The sequence below is a fragment of the Leptodactylus fuscus genome, chromosome 5, assembly GCF_031893055.1.
Source record: "Leptodactylus fuscus isolate aLepFus1 chromosome 5, aLepFus1.hap2, whole genome shotgun sequence".
Lineage (NCBI taxonomy): Eukaryota > Metazoa > Chordata > Amphibia > Anura > Leptodactylidae > Leptodactylus > Leptodactylus fuscus.
This window is the reverse complement of record NC_134269.1, coordinates 69,169,415-69,192,543: the sequence shown is the minus strand read 5'-3', so window position 1 is coordinate 69,192,543 and position 23,129 is coordinate 69,169,415. Positions and strand designations below refer to the sequence as shown.

The 23,129-nt window shown below is 39.9% G+C and overlaps 1 protein-coding gene across 1 annotated transcript in view; it reads right to left on the bottom strand.

Annotated features, from left to right (window-relative positions):
* Nucleotides 1-23,129, bottom strand: part of IQGAP1 (IQ motif containing GTPase activating protein 1) — a 111,102-nt gene that overhangs the window by 4,381 nt on the left and 83,592 nt on the right. The window contains exons 19-36 of the mRNA XM_075273360.1: nt 22,294-22,464; nt 20,630-20,713; nt 20,449-20,520; nt 20,294-20,363; nt 19,219-19,427; nt 18,405-18,560; nt 17,400-17,563; nt 16,575-16,799; nt 16,323-16,463; nt 14,663-14,747; nt 11,527-11,759; nt 9,753-9,885; nt 7,685-7,787; nt 5,853-5,988; nt 5,536-5,623; nt 5,148-5,354; nt 3,970-4,136; nt 3,183-3,299 (exon numbers count right to left, since the gene is read on the bottom strand). Of these exons, the coding sequence (XP_075129461.1) occupies nt 3,183-3,299; nt 3,970-4,136; nt 5,148-5,354; nt 5,536-5,623; nt 5,853-5,988; nt 7,685-7,787; nt 9,753-9,885; nt 11,527-11,759; nt 14,663-14,747; nt 16,323-16,463; nt 16,575-16,799; nt 17,400-17,563; nt 18,405-18,560; nt 19,219-19,427; nt 20,294-20,363; nt 20,449-20,520; nt 20,630-20,713; nt 22,294-22,464 (2,561 nt within the window). The remainder of the gene's footprint in view (nt 1-3,182; nt 3,300-3,969; nt 4,137-5,147; nt 5,355-5,535; nt 5,624-5,852; nt 5,989-7,684; nt 7,788-9,752; nt 9,886-11,526; nt 11,760-14,662; nt 14,748-16,322; nt 16,464-16,574; nt 16,800-17,399; nt 17,564-18,404; nt 18,561-19,218; nt 19,428-20,293; nt 20,364-20,448; nt 20,521-20,629; nt 20,714-22,293; nt 22,465-23,129) is intronic.

Genomic DNA, 23,129 nt, shown 5'->3' with positions numbered 1-23,129 from the left:
TCTCAAGTACACACTCAATCTGAATTGAGAGATCAGGAGGAGTGAGGAATAAGTTACATTTTGCCTACAGATATACAAAGAAGAGAAAAAAACTCCAGGCTAATGCGCTCTCCTTAGGTTCAAGAGTAACAATTCAGAGCATATAAAGATCCCATGCCCATCAGTTGAATATCAAAGTTGTATAACGATTAACCTCAATGGTGTAGAAAAATTGGCAGCACACCTAGGTTGACTGACTGGCTGGAACGGCCGTGGAGTCGGTGTGGAGCTATAATATAGATAAAAGAAGAGGCCCGATGGGGCACACCTTAGGACACAACAGCGAATGTAGAATTGTTATTGGTTCGGATAACGCGTTTTGGGGATATACCCCTTCGTCAGATCCACAGGATGCTGATGATCTAGTGCTTAAATGTGCTCTCTCTTATGCAACAGTGTGCATTGAGTGGCATACACAGACCATGAAACGGCAGATTCAACAATCTGCCATTTCATGGTCTGTGTATGCCACTCATTGCACACTGTTGCATAAGAGAGAGCACATTTAAGCACTAGATCATCAGCATTCCTGTGGATCTGACAAAGGGGTATATCCTCGAAACGAGTTATCCAAACCAATAAACACTCTACATTCGCTGTTGTGTCCTAAGGTGTGCGCCATCGGGCCTCTTCTTTTATCTATATTTTGCCTATAGAAGTGTATGTAGTGGGAAGGTACAAGTAGAGTGAGCTGCTGGAAGGAGACAGAGGCACACAGACAAACACACACAAGAAGGTTCTAGTGAGTGTCGTCCCTCACCCCCAAAGTAGGATTCACAGCTACAGTGGTCAGAATAGATGCAATTTGAAGTTCCTGGGCCCCAATCCAAAATCTGTTATGGGGCCTCTCTTTACGTTGTTTCATTTAGAATAGTGGCATAATTTACATGGCAGAGGAACCTATAGCAACCAGGGCCCAGTAGTATCTGCTAACACTGTGCCTCCTATAGCTGCTCCCCCAATTGATCAGTAGTCAGTAGTACTCTATAAGGTCTTCCATACTGATGCTGCTTCTCTTTGTGCATGTAAGACAGAGCTAGAGGAGCAGAGGCTCATTTTCTCTGTGTACACTGTATAAGGGATATTGTACCAGCTGGTCTCCCCCTACCAGCTCAGAGAGACCTGACTATTAGAGACAAACTTGCAAAGAAGGAAAACTGGTAAAAATACAGACTAGAAGTCTCATAACAACCCAAGAGTAGGTAAAAAAATTTAAAAAAAAAAAAAAAAAAAAAATCAAAGATTAGCTACTTTGAGCGCCACAAAATAATTGTAAGGCTGACGACCCCTATACTATAGTCATATACCACAAAGCATAACACGGAACTACTGCCACAAGATGCCTCTGGATGCATATATTTACTGCGATTTTCTACGACGCACCTGCACCTTCCCATTAGAAGCAATAAAGTATACGTACAGCCCCCGATTAGTGGTGTATGTATGCTGTCAGGAGCACCGTATGGCAACACCCTTAGGATGGTGACACACAATGTATCTGGATGCAGCTACAGCTATAGCTGCATCTAGTCCTAGGTCGCTGGTACTTTCATTTCCATGTAAAGCTTTGTTCACATGGTGCTTATTTGCAGATAAGTGCATGCAATTTTACAAGAAAACTGCCTGCATTTTTTTGTGCAAAAACGCAACGCTATACAGAATAATGAGCCACAGTGGCCTCTCCACACAATATAGTAATCCATAGTAGCCCCTGCCCCTGAAAATTCACCTGAAATTACAGGTATGTTTAAAAGAGAAAAAAAAGTGGCAACAGAATGATGCGGCATACTTAAAAGGCATCAAACATCCAGGAAATTCCATTACATGTAGACAAGCCCCTCGTGACAGAAACCTGCTTAAATCTCAAAGTGACAGGTGGAATGTTGTCATCTTACATTGAAAGTCTGGTTTATAAAAGTCTATGTCTGTACCTGGACATGATTAATGGCAATAACATTTTCACTGTCTGGGATTCAGAAGGACGACATTTTTTGTTTAGTGTACTACAGGCACAATACAGTATATATACTTCTGAAGAACAATCTGAATACAGCACAAAATAAGGCCTGCAATGCAGAAATGTGTACAGTGATGCAATAACCTGGGGAAGCAGCTGTGGGCTAAAGGGGAAGGGTGTTGCTCAAGGGTTGGGTGTAAATGTTGGGCAAGCCTTACATAACACAGGTAGGTGTCTTGAAGAGCTATGGAAGCAAAACTGTGATTGCTGGTCAGCTACATAAAGGGAACAAGCAAGCATACAGGAAAGAATTGTTTTGCAATTTATAGGGCCCATAATCTAGAATTTTGTGGAAGTGCAGTAACATTTCATGTACAGAAACCATTCTAAGTAAACATTTCTGCAATCCATGAAAAAAAATGGGAATAGTGAGTTAGCGCTAATTTTAAGGGGTTGTCCAGCGGGATCATTTTTTTTTTTTTTTTTTTTTTTTTTTTTTTTTTTAATATAAGAGACAACAGGTTAAAAATACATAAGCATCACTCATCTTACCAAATCCTTGCCGCTGGAATCCTAATGATTACTGGGTCCCCACTGGTCTCTACTTCCTGGTACCATCCCAACATGGATATGCCCACTTAGCTAAACATAAGCTGAGGCGGGAGGAGGGCCACCTTTGTGGCTAGTGATTGGCTAAGTAGGCATATCAAGGAGGTGTGGAGACTGGATCAGCAAGTACAGTCCAGCAGTGACATGGTCAGAATCAAAACAGCAGTGGAAGTCAATTGGTAAGGTAATCCTTTTTCTTTTAACCCATTCTGTCCCTTTAATAAAGCTAAAAAAAAATTATACTGACAGACAACTTTTTCACTTTTGTCTAGGAAGGAACATATGGGTAGGGATATGTTGTGAGAGGTTTTTGACCAAATACGCTCATCACTAGTCACCAATAAACTAGATGGCTCATGAGTCAGACCACAAACAAAACGATTTGTGAGAAAATGCTGTAAATATCTTGATCACTAGGTGTTTGGGGACTACAGTGAACCAAGTATATAACGTGCAAGATTTATAGCAATACATTGCAAGAGAAGACAGAGGCTAACGTCATTCTTCAACCCTAAAACCTGGTTACAGGGTGTAAATGCAAGATATCCAAAAACATGTTAGAGACAGTGATACATACTGATTGACTTGTAAATCTTCAATCTCCAATAGCACGCCTTTTTCGTGGAGCCTGGCTGCTGAGTATTTGAGAGATATCTTCTTACTTTTCTTTACTTGTCCCGGTTTCTTAGACAGTCTGGGATTAAAAAGGATGAAAAACATTTATTAAACCCTTTCACTGTGCACTAGGGGGTGAGAATGAGCAGAAATACTTAACATTCGATCGGCATATCAGAAAGGCTTGACAACTGGCAAACACGGATGTGGAGTCAACAGGCCAAACAACCCCAACTCCTTAACAGTTTGATTCTAACTCCTTCAGAAATGGCTGACAGTCATGGTCAGTCAGAAACAATAAAGATTCAAGAAGTAAAAAGTTAGTGACTGAATTCCTATTAAAGTAAGTATGCAACAAACTATGTATCTAATTAATTATACAATATCAATAACTGTATAATAAAGATCAAAATAATATTTTTTTTATTTTTTAAACCGTAGTTGGAAACTATTTGCCAACTCTGACTACACCTATAATTGGCCTAAACGCCAACCTTACAGCTTCAACTCCACAGCCCTGCTGGCAAAAATAGAGTTTTACTTAATTTTGAAACTACTTAATTGAGCCAATAAACTATAAAAACTAGTCTGATTGTTCCTCCCGTTCCAGCTGGACTGATGCCAACCCTGGACAATGTGCTGCCGACAAGGATAGATTGTGCTCAATAAATGGCACAATCAGCTGACAAACAAGCCATTGTCCATTAGCTGGATGATCGCCACTGCGTTTGCACATTTCTTCTACTTACTTGCCCTTGCTTGCAAGGTTGTCCAGGCAAGTTTTGGTGTAGTTTTTGTAGTAATCTACTTGTTCTTCATAAAAGTGGGCCTTTGAGCTGAGAGCAGCATGTGTCTGTTGTAGCTTCACCAATTCTGCTTTTCTTCTCTGCCGATATCGCCTTTGGTTACGGATATCCTACAAAGAAAAAATAATCTAGGATTCCAAAACACAAAGCAACCTTATCCACTTTGACAATGGATAAAGGGGGTTCTCTGCTTTGAACAACCCCTCCTTGTTAGACAGCTCCTTTAACAGTAAAGTGATTGCTAAGCTAGGTTCACACCTGCGCGTGGGTTTCTATTCTTCAGGTCCACCAGTGGAAACCCCCAGACCCCATAAACTATAATGGGGTCAGCCAGGTTTCTGCTCCAAAAATGCAGAGAAACAGCCTGCTTGAAGGACTTTACTCTTTGCATTCTTTTAAGCGGATTCGGGGACGGAATTCTTGAATCGAATCCAGGCGCAGTGTGAACCTCACCAGAGAACCAGCAGCAATAAAGTAAATGTTCGCTTTCTCTGTAACACCACCACAGAATAGATAAAGGAATACATTGTGTCATTTCAAGTCAATAGGTTGTCTATATAATGTAGTACAGGACAAGTCCTCCAGGAAGAGAGACGTTCTCTCTCCACCATGGGAAAGAGATAAGGATACTCAGCAGTGAACCCCTTTCCCCACCTAACTATTAATTAATATTTACGGCGTATATCAAACTGAGTCTTCTAAATGGAAGAGTCCATTGATAAAGAATAACATCATACCACAATTCTAAATGACAGTGCAATGCAACCCAATAGTGTGCACACCATGTCTATTGTAATGGTAGTATACTGGTAAGGTAATTGCCATTGGCAATTTTATGGTGAATAAACAAAAATACATGGTTTGAACTAAAGGGGTTTGTCTTATTAAGAGGCCCCCTTTACATATGCCCTATTAGGTCACAGATGGTGATACCCACTTAGGAACTAATTCTATCAGCCAGAGAAGAGATCTGCTGCAAACATTGGCTGTAATTCTAGTGAAGCAGACCCCTCCATATACTATATGGATAGCAATTCATGAAAATGAATGATACGTAATACTACTGTATATATACCCTATAGCTTCAATAGTATACCTGGATTCAGGTTGTCTAAGTTTACCTTGGCAATATCATTGATGAGATCCTGATACCGCCTCTCTGGTTTCACCATGCCAAGCTCTGCCAGCTTTTTAAGCCCAATCTGTATCTTCTCTTTCTTCTCCTGAAGAGTAAAATTGTTGTCCAAGGTTGTGGCCTTTTTCATTTTGTCTGGAGTCTTGGCATCTCTGATGGCTCGCCTCTGCATGGCTCTCTGATGATCTGCTTCCTGGAACAAAACGGGCAACAGATAGCTGAATAAACCAGAAATGACTGACTTACACCAGAACACAAAGCAAACTATACCATATATACAAACAATATTGTAATAATGAAGACATGAAGGTCATCAGTGAACTACATCATCTTGTGTCCGTACAGTACAGCAATAAAAAGCAATAACAGTTCACCTGTTCTGGAGTAGCAGGAGTTTCCAAAATCTCTGTCAAGGTCTCTCCGGGTTGGAACCGAATGACATCTACTATCAGTCGCTTTGTACTAGAAAGTAAAATAATGTCAAGAATTATGAACTAGGCCGCATTACACAGAAACGGAGATGGTAACTGCTGAACACATGTGCCGGACACACTTGATTCATTGTAACCCCTGCATCTGGGTACTCCAGAAGGTTTCATTTATGATAAACAATAATCCATTTCTTTCTCCACATAGGAAACAAGAAAATAATTCCCAGCTGTACCAAAATCCCCACAACTGGAAGTCTTACTTTAGCAAGATGGTCTTTGCATCTTTTTCTGCATTCTCATCTCCAATGACTTCAAACTTGTTAGTGAGTGTCAAGGAGACTTCGGTCTTTGCTAGAGACTCCTTGCTTGAATCTGGTGAAGATCCAGGTCCCTCACCTGAAGACAATGAGAATAAAACCATTATGTTAAGTTCTCATCACCCACTTTTATTATACATTTCATGCACCCACAAAAGTGACCAGATGCAAAGGAAAGGGCAAACTCTTGCATCCGATTTTACACAGACTTCAATGTAGAGAAAAAGTAGGTTTAGGTCCATTTTTTTTGCAGTGCAAAAGGGGTACTGTGCCACACTTTTCTGTCCTGCAAAGAAAGGACCAAGACAAATACTTTTCTTTAAACACTGAAGTCAATGTATGAATGCAAACAGAAGTCCTTTCCTTGGTATCCATTTGCATGAGTTCTTTTCGTATATATTCCTTTGGAAATGCCCTTGGACACACCCAGAGAAAACCACCTATAGTTTACAATGGTGCCTGTATTTATAGTGCTTTGACATTTGCTATAAACTTAATCTAGTTATAGAATTTGAAATGTAAGGTACATGTACCAATGACAAAAAATAAGAAAAAGAGCTATACTCCCATTACTGATCCCCTGCCACTCTACCGCCAACACTTCCCTGGTCACCTGCCAGTCTCTGTTGATGTCATGTCGCTGGCTGTGGAGGGGACATCAGTGGTGCTGACACACCATGTCACTGCATGTACTGGCATGGGACCACAGAAGCATCTGTAGGGCAGCTGTGTATGATTGTAAGGCGGGTATTGATTCTTTTGTTATTTTCTTATATTGTAATAGGTTTGTAAAAAAAATTATAGGGGTTGAAAACCGTCTCTAATTCTCATTATACCTTACATAGCACCTAAATAGTCTGCACATTTTTACAAGTGAGATATAATTACATTAAAATGTAACTAAACTTTTGGACAACTTTTGATTTTCTGGCATTATTTGTGTCATTAATACATTTTGCAATATACTTTATTATCAAATTTTCTCTCCTTTCTGTGAAATCCTGCATTTTTTCACTTTTTACCTTGCTTCTGCATTAAGAGCTGTTCCCGCATCTCACTGAATGTTACTGTGCACAGGAGTACAGTGAAAATGAGGGGAGGGTCACGTCAAACAGTTATACCTCGGACATCATAAAACGTACAAACTTGCTTTTTGTGTCATATAAAAATAGAAGATTCATATGACATAACCCAAAACACAAGTTTGTATTTTTATAAAGTCTTGCAGGTAATGTGATACGGAGAATTTTATTCCGTATTCGCCACATGGGGCCCCAGCCTTAAGGGGATCTCATCAATGTAACCTTTTTCTTTATGTCCCATTAGAGCATATAGACATCAAGAAGGTGCTAAGGAGGATGCAGAAAATTCCTGTATTAGGCTAAGGCCCCATGTGGCATCTACCTGCAGTGCTTTTCACAGAAAGTTTGCAAAGTCTTCCTCTGAGGACTTTCCGCTTCAATTATACCTATGGGGAAAACACAGGCGTTTCCGTACGTACAACTAACATTCTGCATTTCCGCTGCGTGGATTTTAACACAAGTAGGGATGGGATTAGCCAGAATACCATCCACTTTGTTTTGACTATCAAACGTTGCGTTTTTTTCTAACACGATTACGCCATGTGGTGCCCCAGCCTTATACTCCCTTTTAGGACCTAGATCTGCATTGATTAGCTGACCATCAGGGAAACTATCTCAGCCTTGGCATGATAAAACTTTTCACCACACAAATTATATCTTTTTTTTTTAAGCAAATTAACAGCAATGTCTTACCTATAAGAGACTCAATAGTAGGAACCTCGCCGAGATCATCCAAGAGCTCATGGATGGGATCATTGTGCTCTGGTGCTATTGCATCCTGGTGGTCTAGCAGCAGCTGTAATACGAAAAACCTTGTTATTATTCCTGTACGTTTACTCATAGCACATGAGAAAATCTCATATTGTTTTGGTGCTGAGCGATCCCTTAAAGCAATGTGTCAGACAAAATAAAATGGCAATGGCTGCCTGGCAGTGCCGTTTTCTTCTTACTTTCTGTGTTTTTCTTTTTGTTTTTTTTTTATGTAGATTGTGAGCCCCATATAGGGATTACAATGTACATTTTTTTCCTCTCATGTCTTTGTAGAGTGGGAGGAAATCCACGCAAACACGGAGAGAACATACAAACTCCTTGCAGATGTTGTTTCTGGCGGGATTTGAACCCAGGACTTAAGCACTGCAAGGCTGCAGTGCTAACCACAGAGCCACCGTGTTGGCCCATTCTCACTTTCTCTCTGAGGACAGATTACCATTGCAGCCGATCAGAGAACGCTACACAAATGGCATTTCATTAGTGACGTCAATGAGTAAAAGGTCATAGAGGCACCTGTGACTGGCTGTGGCGGTGACCTGTCCTCAACCAGAGCTTCTGACGACAACAGCACTGCAGCAGTGATTGCAAGGTGGCAAGTATGTGCTCGAAGGAGTAATTTTTTTTTTAGTCCAAAACATTGCTACATTATAGCAGTATATAGAGGAGTTGGACAATGCTTTTAGGCTTAGGGCTCGTTCACATCTGCGCCCAGGTGTCCATTCTGCAGGATTCCGTTTCCTGCATAAAACAGAGCAGGAGACGGAAACCTGCAGGAGTCTCACTCACCCATTCATTTGAATGGGTGAGAAAGCTGTCCGGCCGTGAGCGGCAGTGAACGTTTTGCGCTCTCCGCCACGAAACCGGGTTTTTCAATCCGGACACAGAGTCGGACATGCAGTACTCTGTGCCCAGATTAAAAAATCCGGTTTCGCGGCGGAGAGCATAAAACGCTCACCGCCGCTCAAGGCCGGACCCGGTCTGTGCTTTCCGTCTTCTGGCATGCAGAATACGGAAACCACAGAACGGAGACCAGAACGCAGGTGTGAACCTAGCGTCAGTTAAGTCATGTGTCTGTATCTTGCTGTATATTTAGTGTACTGTATGCTTTAAATCTAATGAACATTGAATAAAATATTCTTGTAACATTTATAAAACATTACTTGATGGTGATGCTTTAAATTTCCTTTTCACACTGGGATGTTTTTGTCCCCTATAAGAGTATGTTCACACAGCAGAAAAGGTGGCAGAAACCGCTTCCGCCTTGTGAACTTTCCGTGCAGCAAGCCGCAAGGGGATGGCAATGCAGCATCGGCATTCCGTAGCAGCATCCCGCTCCTCTTTAGGCCTAAACAGGAGTGTGCGCAGAATACACGGCAAGATAGGTTATGTCGCTTCTTTTTTCTGCTACTAGCTAGCGGGGGATAAAAAGGGATTGGCTCCCACTCAAGTCAATGGGAACCATTTTTACAGGCGGATTTTGAGGCGGATTCCAAATCAAAATCCGCCTGCAAAAATCTCTGTGTGAACATACCCTAACTTCCATAGGTAAAACACATTGAATGAAAAAACATTTTTAGGAAAAAAAGGGAATGGTAGAATTCCCTTGCAGGTGTGCTGTATTAGGTTCCTTCTGGATGTGCTGCAACATAATGTCTAAACACGACCTAAGGATCCACTGCATTGCCAATGATATGGACTATGTATTATTCATATTACAGACCCAGAAGCACTCTGTGTATGGTGGAAGATTTCTATAAGTGTCTAAATACAGATATCTCATAAGGAAGTGTATGTAATGCCTTAGTCTAATATTACACATGTTAAAGCTGCTACCTGGATGACGACTTCATTGCACCTATAGCTTTTCCTCCATTATCAGGGGTGACATTATATAACATAACTAAGATTAACAGCCAAAGATACAGCAATGCCAGGCAGGACAGTATATGGGCCTGAGCTGTATTTATACCCACAAAGCACAGGTACTTACTGTGTGTGTATTAACAATTTCTCCTATAGAAATATAGATAATTGGTTTGGTGAGGGTGATCAGATCTGAATATTCATCCACATTGAACTTATCCTGTGGCTCAGGAACTTCACAAGCAGCTTGGAAGAAACGTCTGTGAACAATTAGAGAATATAGTAATCATGAGAAATATACAAACATAATGCAACGCCATTCTTCAGAAGCCTTGTCATGTACAGAACACACTAATTCAAAGGTTCGCATACTGAACATATTAACATGTGACTTATGAGGCAGAAACTTACAAGGAATCATTACTAGTTTCCAGGAAAGCCATTCACTGGATTTCAATTCATTTTGGCTGTCAGCTAAGTCAGCAGAACGGGCAGGTTAATTCTGACCTATCAGCAATGGTCATGATATGCGGCAGTACAGATAAGCAGTGCAATACTTGGTTTATAATAGAATAAGCCAGTGCAATTGCTTTACTTGTATAACCTTTTAGGAACAATCTCAGGAAACTTGATATTTTTGCTCTCAAGAATGTACTTGAGATGTCTTCCACTTCTGGATTGATTCCAGAAGTACTGAGTTTATCTGAAGTTATCAGTCTGGTATAGTGTCGTTATGCTTGAAACTTAGGCTACGGCCCTATGTTGCAGAACCGTAGTGGTTTTTGCAGCAGAATTTGCTGCATTTTTTTGAGTGAAAGTCAGGAGTGGCTTGAAAAGGAAAAGAAAATATAAAAGGAAGCTCTAAGTCTGTTCACACGGTGGAAACCTTTTCTGCTGTGTGAATTCTCCACACGGCTAGCAGCAAAATCCACATAATAAATTTGGCAATTCGGCAAGGCAAGCCTTTAGCCTAAAGGGGTTATCTGCTTTCTCAAAATCGATACTGCTGCAGTACTAGGAACTGCCGCTATTACAAGTACACCAATAGAGCGCTGCTGCTGCTGCTCATAATGAAAACAGCTGCTGGGATAGACATTTCGGAAAAATCTGTACATCCCTTTAATGTGACTATGTACAATAGGCTAAGGTTGCAGTAGGATGGCTGGCCATCTGATATGTATCTGAATTTCGGTCAAACCAAGTGTGTATATGTATGGAGATGTTCAGCCAACAGCTGTTGAATATTTTGGACCACCTAAAAGGGAGTCTGTCACCACAAGCCAGTATATCAACCTAGCCCAAGAACCTGGCATATCAACCTCGCCCAGTAGGTATATTGGTTAGGTTAACCTGCATCAAACAGTCTTTTCCCCTTGTGAATTAGTGCCTAGGTTGTCAAGATATTTGTCAATACTCAAATGAGCTGTTTGGAGCAACAAGGGCTTTGCAGCTTTCTGGAGAAACAGCAACGTGCTTATTGCTTTTAAAAATTCATCTGCATATTGACAAAGACATGGATAGCTCTTCAACAGAGACATGGATTCACAAAGGGAAAACACTATTTGATTCAGTGGACCCTACAAATGTTCTATGAACCCATATCATATACTATGAAAATATTAAGCTTCATAGGGTATGTTCACAAAGCGAAAATGGAAGAGGAATTTGAGGCTAACTGGCTCTTCCATTTTGCCTCTTCAGCTTTTCACTGTAGATTTCATTAGTGACAGATGAATCAGCTATGGAATCGGCAGCAAGATCGAGCAGGATGCTTGTTTTTTCAGAATCTGCCTCAAAATCAGCTCCAAATTCTGCGATGTGAACAGACCTTTACATAGTGGGACATGTTCTATGGTAGCTTTTTTTTCAGTCTAAGGGATTATTTTAAGATTAGTATCTACCTAAATTTCTGGTAGGATTGAGCAAGATATTCATTGATTATGCTCAGGTGGGCATTGTCTCCAAGGAACATCTTGTTGGAGGCCGCATGTTGCAGCATCTTAGCGATGGATCCAAGGTTACGACGTTGATCTGTGGTCAGCTGGCCTCCAGCCGAAAGATCAATGATATCAAAGGCATCTGGAGCCACGATAGCTGGATTCATGTAGCGATAATACAGCAGATTTCCGACAATCTGTTAGATAGAAGAAAGGAAGTAAAAAGTTATCGGCATCACCTATTTTCACTTATAGGAGGATCACACTAGCATTCGAGTCTCTGAACAAGACTCCATTCCACTTATAACTGGCAGAGAAAATAGTCCTGCAAAGAAGACTTTTCTCTACATCAGTTTTGGCGGAAAACGGGGGTAACCTGGTAGACCTCATTATAGTCTATGGCATCGGTGGGTTTCCACATGTAACGCTAGTGTGAACCTAACATAAGTAAAACAATGTCAACACCTTACAAGAGCTAAATGACAGACAAATCACCACTATGTAGCTGTATCTGCAGCTCAGGTTTAGTTCTGTGGGGTAACCTCACACTAGTGATGACCCATGGTGTATGAGAAGATAGATCTCCACATTTACACTTACATGAATAAGTCTTCAGTGTATTCTTCCAAGACACTTGAGACTAAAATTTTAAGGTGTCATAATATACAATATAGCTGTTCATATATGACTGTACTAAAGAAACAAAATAATCACCTTGGTCAGAGCTATTGCAATATCGAGGCCTCAATGCAGAAAAGCAGAAAGCTAGAGGAACAGAAAAGACAGGAAATTTCAGATAAAGGGCAGCTGCAGTCCGCAGACAGAAAAGAAATAAGAACATTTGAAATAAAAAAAAGCATAGAAAGAATACAAAGCAATAGGGCTACTGTTCTAAAAGTGACCAGCAGAGGGAGCCATAACATTAACCTAAACTGTATACAGCACATATTAAGATCATTGGAACCACAGCAAGACCTTTTTATTTCTGCTATACAAGTACAAACAGACTTTTGATTTTTTTGATACTCTTCATTAAAAGAATGCAGACTCCAATAAAAAAAAGGTGTATATAGAGCCCACGATGCTAGGACATTTATCTACAAAAAACCCTAACACACTAAAGTTAGGCTATATTTGGAAATTCACGAATATTCACTACAGTGGAGGTCACTCAGTTACAGCCCGATGAGATGGATCCTAGACATACAACACTTGGCAAATTTCCCAATCTTAGAAAGCCAAACACACAAGTGATAGCCAAATGGAGATGGAAGTATCAGGCTTTAAATACAAGAATAAAATATTTCAATATTGCTACATAGTGCCATTTTTATTTAAGCATGTGTGGAAAAAGCTATAAAAAAAAGAATGGCAGAAAAGAGGTGTAAATAAAATCACTTTCCCAAAAACTGTGCGTAGTGGGGACAAAGTTAATTGATAGGGGGTTAGTCACCCCTATAACTCAGTATATTTTATATAATTTATGGCTGATATTGGTATCAATTATAGCACAGCTAATAGATTCTGCCATACAGAGCCACTGACGTACCGAATTTGGTAAAGGACAGCTCTTTTAATAAATTAAAGAGAGGCTAACACCTTCCCCAAATATATGTAACTTCTACTACTGTGTTGCAGAGCACATTACAGTGATACACAACATACCTTTGTTATTTATGTTACTTCAAGAAAAGCAACGTTAAAGTTTTATGCAAAGGAGGAAACTGGTGCACTGGGGGCGGGTCTTTAGCTCATGGAGCACTGATCATTCCGCAGTGAGAGATGATCCTACCACTTGTCAGCCATTCTACTTGAACAACAAGAGCAGTGCTCCCAGGGCTGAAATGCGGCCCCCACAGTGCAAGAACTCATTTGCATTAGGCTTGAAAGTAGTTTTGCTCTAAATCTATACAAGTGATATACATAAAAAGGTAATGTGCTGTGTAATGTGGCGGGGGCAGGGCAGCTATATATGTTTGGGAGAATTTGTAGGCTCCTTTAAGCTCACTCCCAGTCTTGATACATTTTTCCCTGTTCCTCTATGATGTTGCAATCATGATGGGGAGCCAAATAAAAGTAACGATACAACTATAAAAAAAAAATATTCTATACTTGGATTGTCTAAATGTAAAAATCAGTATGAAGACTGAGACAAATATTCAAATGCCCATATATTGTACCATAACAAACAAGAAAGCCAGCGGAGAGTCACACTATCTGCTACTTCCTGACTGTGTTGCAAGAGAGGGAGAGAAAAGTCGCGCAGTTTGTACACACTAACATGTGATGCTTAACCTTAGGCTCCATACCCAGTGGTCTTCTGCTAAGGACCTCCTTCTAGATGAGCACTACTGCTCTAAGTTATACTGTTAATAGATTGAGCTGTTATGACAGGGGGGGGGTTGCAGTGGGAGAGAGATATAAGCCACCTATGTCGACAGCTGATCACTCACAGAAAGAAAGGATCAGAGATACCTATACACAAGAGACTGTCGCCTTGTCCCTACAAAATCAGATTTTCTCAGGTTTTATTCAAGGTTAAGGCTACAGGGAGACTTTTTCTAGTAGTATTACTTGACTTTAGTGAAATATAGCCACAGTAAAAAAGGAATATATTAGAATCAATCTTGTGGACTGTGGCTGGACCTCAACAGTTTAAGGGGATTTATAATTCCTGACATAAATGTGAGATCGCTGGGCCCAACGTCTGGACCCCTGCAATCAAAGGAATAGGGTCCGAAAGTTTGCCTGAGCCCTCTCACCGAATGAAGTGCCAATGAACATGAATGACCATCACTCCATTCACTTCTATAGAGTTTCTGGGACCACAATGTTCTGAAGCCCCATGAAAGTGAGCACTGGTACTGCACTGGCACTTCATCCGTATCGAGGACGGAGGGGGAACATCTGGGTCCCCATTCCCTTAATCACAGGGGGTAGCAGCAGTCTGACCCCCCAGTGATCTGTGGATAGAGGATAAGTGTCTGTAATGACTAAACTTCTTAAAAATGAATCAGAAAGTGATACAAAAAGTTGCCATGTAGCCCAGGCCTAATGCACATAACAAGCTTAAACTTTGTCAAATCTTGAAGAACCTGACCTTGAGCAAGTCGTCTTCTCCAGCATCAGGAAACTTCTCATGAAGGGTGCCTTTCAGGACCTTTGCAATGTAACGCATAGCATAACTGAAACAGTATGGAAATGACAATGAGTTATACAATACACATGGATGGTGAAAACGTGGGTAATATTAAGTAAGTGAACATCAGTTACATATTAAGATATATATGAAGATCTCTTCACTACTCTTCAGCTACAACTTGATCAACAGACTTTAAATACTTTATATACGACGTATGGTAAGTCTATCCTCAACCTGCCATAAATCCGTCATCATGTGTCAGAAGGTTTATAAAGCAGCACAACATTTTTTTTCAGGTAGGTTCGCAGTTATCTGACACTATTGAATTTACAGTGCTATGGAAGTAGCAAAGTGATGCTGTAAACAATAATGTTCATTAACCTTTTTCTTGTAAGTACAATTTGCCCACTTCTGGCAGACACAAATTAAAACCTATGCTCCCTTCTCCGGTCTTCTCTTCAACAGTCTCATAAAGATGAAGAGAGCGCAAGAGACATTTTGCAACCATCACTCCATTCTAGACACAGGACCCGATTCTTAAGATCAGACACCCACAGACACTTATTCCGTATTCTTTAGGCCATATTATACCGCCAGATTTTTCACACTATCAAGCATTGATCAATGTTATAGCAGATCGATCAGTGCTTGGTGATTACATGGAGCAATCATTGGTACTGTACTTGATAGGACAACTGTTTTGTCAGTCGTACATCCTTGTTATGTGCTGCTGACGAACAATGATTTTAAAGGGGCTCTATCACTGGGAAAAGTCATTTTTAACTAATCACATCTTTGCATAGGCTTTAGAAAAGCTATTCCACACCTACCTTTAGTATGTAGATTGCCTCAGTGGTTTCTGAATAAGTCGGTTTTTATTGATATGCTAATTAGACTGGTGCACGATGCATTGTGCACCCCATTTGCTATTGTTTTCTATGAGAGGCTGCTGGTGATGATGACTCATCTTCCTTTTTGCGCACACATAGGAGATAATAACAGAGACTAGTGCTGCTGGGAACTTCCTGTGCTGGCTGGAAGCTCATTAGTATATGAATAAAAACGGACTTATTCAGAAACCACTGAGGCAATCTACATACTAAAGGTAGGTGTGGAATAGCATTTCTAAAGCCTATGCAAGCATGTGATTAGTTAAAAATGACTTTTCCCAGTGATAGAGCCCCTTTAATAACCAGATAAAAAGTGTGATCAATAACAAACGAAGGTTTGCTTGTTGGCTAGCTGAAAATTAGGCATGTATACAGAATAGAATAACTAGGAACCAATGAAATACTTGTGAGTAAATGGGCCTTTACTTGCAGCTTTCCCCTCCACTAGTAAAACTTTTCATGCTACTTCACAACTCCAAACAAGTGCTGCCCCCATAAATATTGCACCTGGAATAATAAGTCAGGTGTTGGTTTAAAGCGAAGTTTCTGTCCTTTAATGTGATCATGTATCATAAATGTCCTTTGCAGTGAAAGGGTTAAAATGGAGTCTTGTATGAGAACCACCCCCACATTTTTACACACATACATACCCTGACATAATAGACCTTGGATAAAATAATTTCTTAATAAATAAATTACAATATAGGTAAGATAACAAGAATACTCACGGGATCTTATCAACTGAACTGATTATCGCAGAGAGGAACTTGTCTGTGACCGTCCTCATGTTCTTGATGGAAGCATCCAGTCGGCTCCTCACCTCCTCATGTGTCATTGCCTGATCTGGTGTGACATCATAAGGCAGTTTGCTGTTTTAAAATAGAAATATTAAGACAAATCGTCATGAAAGAGGCATTTACAGCACATAAAACTACAGAAACGGTCATATTAAGCCTTAAGTGTCATGGAGAACATCTTACCTCGCTTCTCCAGTTTGAGATTCCATCTGGTTCACCCAAGACTTGTAAATATCTACTGGATCAGTTTTGATGTTAAGAGACTTATCATCCATGATCTCTTTCACTACTGGTGACAAGATTTGTCTCAAAGCATTTTGACCACGAGCGCCACGGTTAAAGCTTACCACCATCTTTATAACTGTCGGGTTGCCAGTGACAATCTCCTGAATCATGTCCACCTTGGATCTATGGTAAGACAGTGGGAATATTTTAGGTTTCAAACAGGCAAATAAATTATCATATTACAAGTTTATCCATACTATGCAGTTTCAATATGGACATCTAAATCTGTAGATGTGAGTAAAGGGAGTCTGTCAGCATTACCTACTACGTGACACTGTGTGACATTTATGTTTGAGGATACTTAGCATAAAGATTGTGAAATAAGTAATTTCTTCATTAAAAATTTTGTAATATCTGTGACTATAAATAAGCTGATATAAAAGTCAATGCACCGAGCTGGTCTAATACTGTAGAGGATTAGGAGAATGCCCCAAGATAATTGATGGAAACAGGTGTAAACAGCAACAGCCCAAGAATGGGAAGTAGAATGATATGGAATTTGACCAATAGGACCTCCTTATGGTATAAGGTGAACCCAAGGAAAAAACGCGCTTGACCTGATATGTTCAAATGCAATTCTTTATTGAAGACCCGTATTCAAACACACTGTTTGACCAATAGGACCACCATAAGGAGGTCCTATTGGTCAAATTCCATATGAATAAGCTGAATCAGATGAGCGTCTCTATTCAACCATACAACAGTGTACATATAGGCACTTACTTTATCTCCTCTTCAAGTGCGGTTTTGAAGAGACGCAGCAGCAGATATTCCTCTCTTTGATTGGACGCATAATTATAAAGAGTAAAAATGACAGAGTCCATGAATTTGGTGGATTTATTCTGAGGCATTTGGAAAATGAGTTTCGCCAGATATGTTGGGTTAGTCTGCAAAAAACAATTATAAGCAATTAGTTTAATATATTATGCTTCATATATACAGTACACATATATACTTACTTTACATATACGGAGACTTAAAGGTCAAACTATATAGCCTTATAACCACTTCGGAGTCTTGAACTATGGGCAAAAGTGCCTCTATCTGATATTGACTGTTTTTATTAAAGGAAATTCATGATGTTTTAACACTCTAAACACTTTGCTACTACTAAATTTTTGTATTTGTTGGTAAGTTTGGCTTTGCATACATGCACAGGATACGCTGTAGGTATTGTTTAAAGGGAAGCACTATTGGGATAAAACACTTCAACAATTGCATATTATTCAATGCATAAGCAGTCTGAAGAACAATGCATTATTGTACATAATGATCGAGGCACTATATAAATATGAGAAGTAATAACCATTTTAGGTGACAGAAAGCAAATCTCACACTTAGAACCCCATAGGGAGAATTTACCAAGTCCTGCACTCAAGAACTCTGATGACCATTTTTGTAAAATGGTTCGGAAAGTGGACAAGCTGCTGTAAGCTACATGTATTCAATGTAAAAAAAAAAGAAAAAAAAAAGTCACAATCACATTCTAGTAAAGGGCAGCGTAGAGAGTAAAGTAACATCTCAGGACAGAAATGTTAGGCTTAAAGATGCATGACATTTATCAAACATCGTGCACAGTTTCACGTTAAAAATTCCCCTCATGATATGTTCCCCAATTTTTCCCACTTTTTTAACATGGCATTTTAGAAAACATAGTAAAATTATTGAAATATTTTGCCTACCATAACTGAAGTGTACAATATATTATGCTATCTAGCACTCATATACCTGCAATAAGTAGAAGAGATGTTGGTAAGCTTCCAGCTTTTCTCTTTTCTCCTTGCTCAGAGCCTTCAGTCCTCCCTTCTGCTTGTTTAACATCATCATATCAGAGAGCTGCTCCTTATTTTTCTTTGTTAACTTCTTACTATGTGATACAACATCCTAGAAAAGCAGAAGTCTTTGGGTGAAATTATCTTATTTTTGTGTTCCCTGCGTAGCTGTCAACAAACAGTGGCTTGGGAGCCACATGAGCTCATGACCAACTGTATGGCTCACTAAATGAGCTTTCAGACATTTGCATTTGCTACAATACAGGCCAGTGAAAACATATCCTAAACCCTGAACAACAGTTTAGATGTTACAAAAGCAGTATGAAAAATGTTACACTAAAATGTCCGCGTATTTCATGATTTCTTATTTTTTCAGATTTAGTAAATCTCCCCTCCAAAAAGGATTGGAGGTGGTATAAAGTTAGACTACAGAGACTAAAGATGCAAAAATGTATCATCCAAGGAGAGCAACTATGATATATTTGGTGCTCCCAGTTTTGTTCCAAGCTGTCTAAATTTAAAGACGTTTTCTGGGATTTAGATACTGATGACTTGTCCGCAAAGATAGGTCATCAATATCTAAATCCCAAAAAAACCCTTTCAAGACCACAGTAATAAATCTGCCCCACTAATCCTGAGAGTTGTACTTGTCTTTTAGTCATTTTATAGCCTGGGTCTAAGCAGCAATGCTAGATCACAGCATAACATGTCAAGATTTCATGACCATGAAGATTCACTTCCATACTGGTACATTAATTTTTCTGCCTTACCTGCAGTGTAATTTTGTTTTTCACAAGGAGCCCAATCTTGATATCCATAAGATTGAGGTCATTCTCCAGCTGCTGGTTTGATCTTAGAAGAGTCACTACTTCCTCTCTCAGCTTCATGACCTCTAATTCCTCCTGGAAGTCCTGATCACTCTGGTCCAAGAGATGAACAAACTTGCGCACCACTGCCATTGGTGGATTTTCTGCATTGACTGGAGAAAGAATACACAGGGACTATATAACTTTTGTATTGCTCAGATAGCTCCTAACCTCTGAATATCACCTACAGCTTCATGAGCTTCATGCTCATTTTCAGTCCGGTTGGGATATTTGGACTCATAACCAACGTAAATATGATGGGCCACTGCACCATGAAGTTAGGCTTGGTTCACATCTGCGCATGGGTTTCTGTTTGGGGGTTCCGCTTGGGGATCCCCCAAAACGGAAACCTAATTTGCATTAAAAATTCGGTTACCTTAGGAAACCCGTGGACCCCATAGTCTATAATGGGGTTCACATGGTTTCCATTCGGTCTCCGCCGAGACTGGTTAAAAATGCAGAGAGAGAAGTGCTGCTTGCTGTGCTTTTCTCTCCACATTTTTCATGCGGAGAGCCGAACGGAAAGCCCATACGGAGACTGGGCACACATGTGTACCAAGTCTTAGATTGACCGGTTGATAAAAGTTACTTATGCTACCATTAATGTATTCTATTTTGTAAGAGTATAACATATGTACTGTTATCTGTTTTGTGTTGTCTTTACTTTTATATTACCAGTTGTTCATGTTATGAATGTTACTTCTAGACAATATGGTGACAATATCAGCGCTGCAACAAAAAGCACCAAATCGCACCAAAGTTCTCATATAAACTTCTAGATCAAAGCACGCTAATATGTGGTATAAACCTAGATAGTCTACAAATATATCAGTTTTATCATCCAGCAGCAACCACTGTGATACATCAGGCACATCTGAATACTACCTGCCTAAGTATACACTGTTTGACTGTAAGAAAATGGAATTACTGTATTTTAGTATATCAAAGCATCATTGACACAGTAAGAAATTACACTTACTCAAGGTCTTGTAGTCATCTCGGGCTTTGTTGGCTCGAATAAAGGCTTGAATTTTTACGATATCATTAATCTGCAGACAATAAATATGACATCATTATTCGTGGATTCACAGTAAAAGAATACTCTACAGTCAGGGCACAGGTCAATGTGCTCACATGGTCATTGAAGTACTTCAGTCTGTCTCGGTAACGCTTCCTGGCTTGATACATCCGAGTGTAGGACTGGAGCTAGAATTACAAATTATTGATAGTCAGTCATTATAACATGTTATAGGTCTATTAAATGCTAAGCACATTATACATCATAGTTCAGATGAAATATGTAATAATTCAGTACCTTCACTACTTCATCAGAGTGATCGTTCAGATACTGCTTGCGATCCCTGAATGCTTTTCTCTGCTTCTGACCCCTGTAGTGGGCCTAGGAGGAACAAAATAAGGGTCAACCATATATATATAAACCTTATGCTATACATGCCCTGCTCTATTACAACTTATTTATATGTAGGAAACATGTGGCCCCAAATTCGGGACATACTGCAGGGTTGTCTGCACAATTTAGGGTGAGTTCACATCCACCTCAGATCCCTCTTCATCCCCCCCTCCCATTGCTTCCCTCAGCTGGGTGATGAGCTGAACTCTAGTATTCCGCTGCCGCTTAGGCCCAGGTGAATCGCCATAACCAGAGGGCTGTCTCGAGCCACAGACTCTGCCCCCGAATCAGCCACAAAACTTGCGGCAAGATTGAGCAAAATGGTTCTTTTTCCAAGTGTCCTGCCCCAATCATTGCCTTCCGTCGTATTGAATGGCAGGCAGAATCAGGACGGAATCTGCCACAGATTATGTTGTGAAATTTTCCACACAATCAGCAGCAGATTCCACCATGTGAACATACTCTTACAGTCAGACCAACAAGAAGCATTTTCTACTTCTTTCTTCAACTATATACAGTATTAATTATGTTTGCACAGTACAGTTAAGCTGGTTCTGTTGGAATATATGAGAAGTGGGATTCATGACATGGTCATTCATTTTTCAACAAATTTTGGATAAATCAATAGTACAAATGAATATAAGACTTTCCTAACTTAGTGATTCTTACTAGAGCAAGAAAGACTGAAGCTCACAGAGGTATTAGACTACATGAAAGTTTATATAAAAGGGGAGGGAGAGAAGAGAGGATAGTTGCTTCGGAACACTGGCACTAGCAGTTGAAGTGGTTTGACTGGGCCCATAGGTCACCCTCACCACACTGAGTGGGCGTTCAGACTTATGTCTGTGAAAAAAAAAACCAAAACGTTTCATGGCGGAGAGGCTACATATGGGAACACTGGAGGTTTGCCTTAAAAACCCATTGAAATTAATAGGTTTTTAAACTAACCGCCGGCAAGACGTCCCCAAGCTGTTTTTCCTGCCATTTTGGCGGAATCACGGTGGGCGGACAGCGGTGCAGGTCAGAACGCTCCCCAAGACGGATTAAACTCCTTTGACCTCCTTTCTGATTCTCTTTGATGACTGGAAGTCTGTGTATCTTAAATTTATTACCCCTGCCCTCTGGTGCACTAGAGTGAGGTGAAGAAGATACAGGCAGAAAGAATAAACTAATCCTTTTAAAAGTAGCAATTGGGCAGCATAGTCAAGAAAGGATTCTGTGGAGAGAGGCCTTGCTTCTGATCTTGAACAGAAAGTTTCGATCTCAATCTAAGCGCTTTATAGGCAAGGGGCAAGGTATATAAGGTCCAATATCACCCAGCCAAGGCTTCTCAGAATAAGAAAGATGTGGAGAAGATTATCTTCTCCTTTCTTTGTGCAGTGTATAGGAGGTAAGTAGTAGAGGCTACCCACAGTTTAAGTCAAGGAGAAAATTCTCAAGGCTAAGAAATAAGGACCATTAAGTGCCAAATAACTATGGAGACATACAGTATATTATTATCATATTAACTATTACTCATTTATTTCATTTTTAGCCCAATATATAAGAGAATATATAAGAGAACAAACCTGAATGCAGGTCACAGCAGGAACCTGTTCTTTTAAGAAGCTCATTCTGGAGTTAAATTTCTTGCGAATCAGGTAGCCTCGACAGCGGGCCTGGAGTTTGGTGATGAGGCTTTCATTAGCCAGCCATAATTGTTCCCGGTTATAGGCAGCCGAAACACCAGAGATCGTGCTCTGTTACAGGAAGACAATATTTATTACAATACAAATGGAAAATGCATGTTATGTGCACAAGCAAAGTGCAAACCACAAATACAGCAATAAATGGATAACGTGAACTTAGGAGAGAATAGTAAGATGGTCAAATAATACTCAGCCTCAGCGAACTTCATTTATTATTCATGACCTTATACAAGAACATATAGCGTATCTCCCCAGAGATGTCAGGTACGCCACTCTAACGTTTATGATATTTATGGTGAAGTCATGTTTTTACATATAACTCACTAATATTTATTTTTAATAGTGTTTTACAAGTAACGCTAGGTTCACACTAGCATCAGCTTTTCTGTTGTTCAAATCTGTCAGACCACGTCAACAGCAATCACATATGGAGTCCGACAGATCCCCTTAACTATAAAGGGATCTGTCAGGGATCCATCAGAAATTCTTTAAAACTGAAACGACCAGATGAACAAGTCAGATTTGCAGGACTTTTTTGTCCTGATATTCTGGACGCACACGGTCACGGAGTGTCCAAATGCAGACTCCAACACAGATGTGAACATAGCCTTATTATTGTAACATACTGTACAATAATATTAAAGTCCTTACTCTATGTGATATATTATATTTAGTAAAATGAATTGTTTGCTTTGAAAATCCTGCCCTGAAGGGAT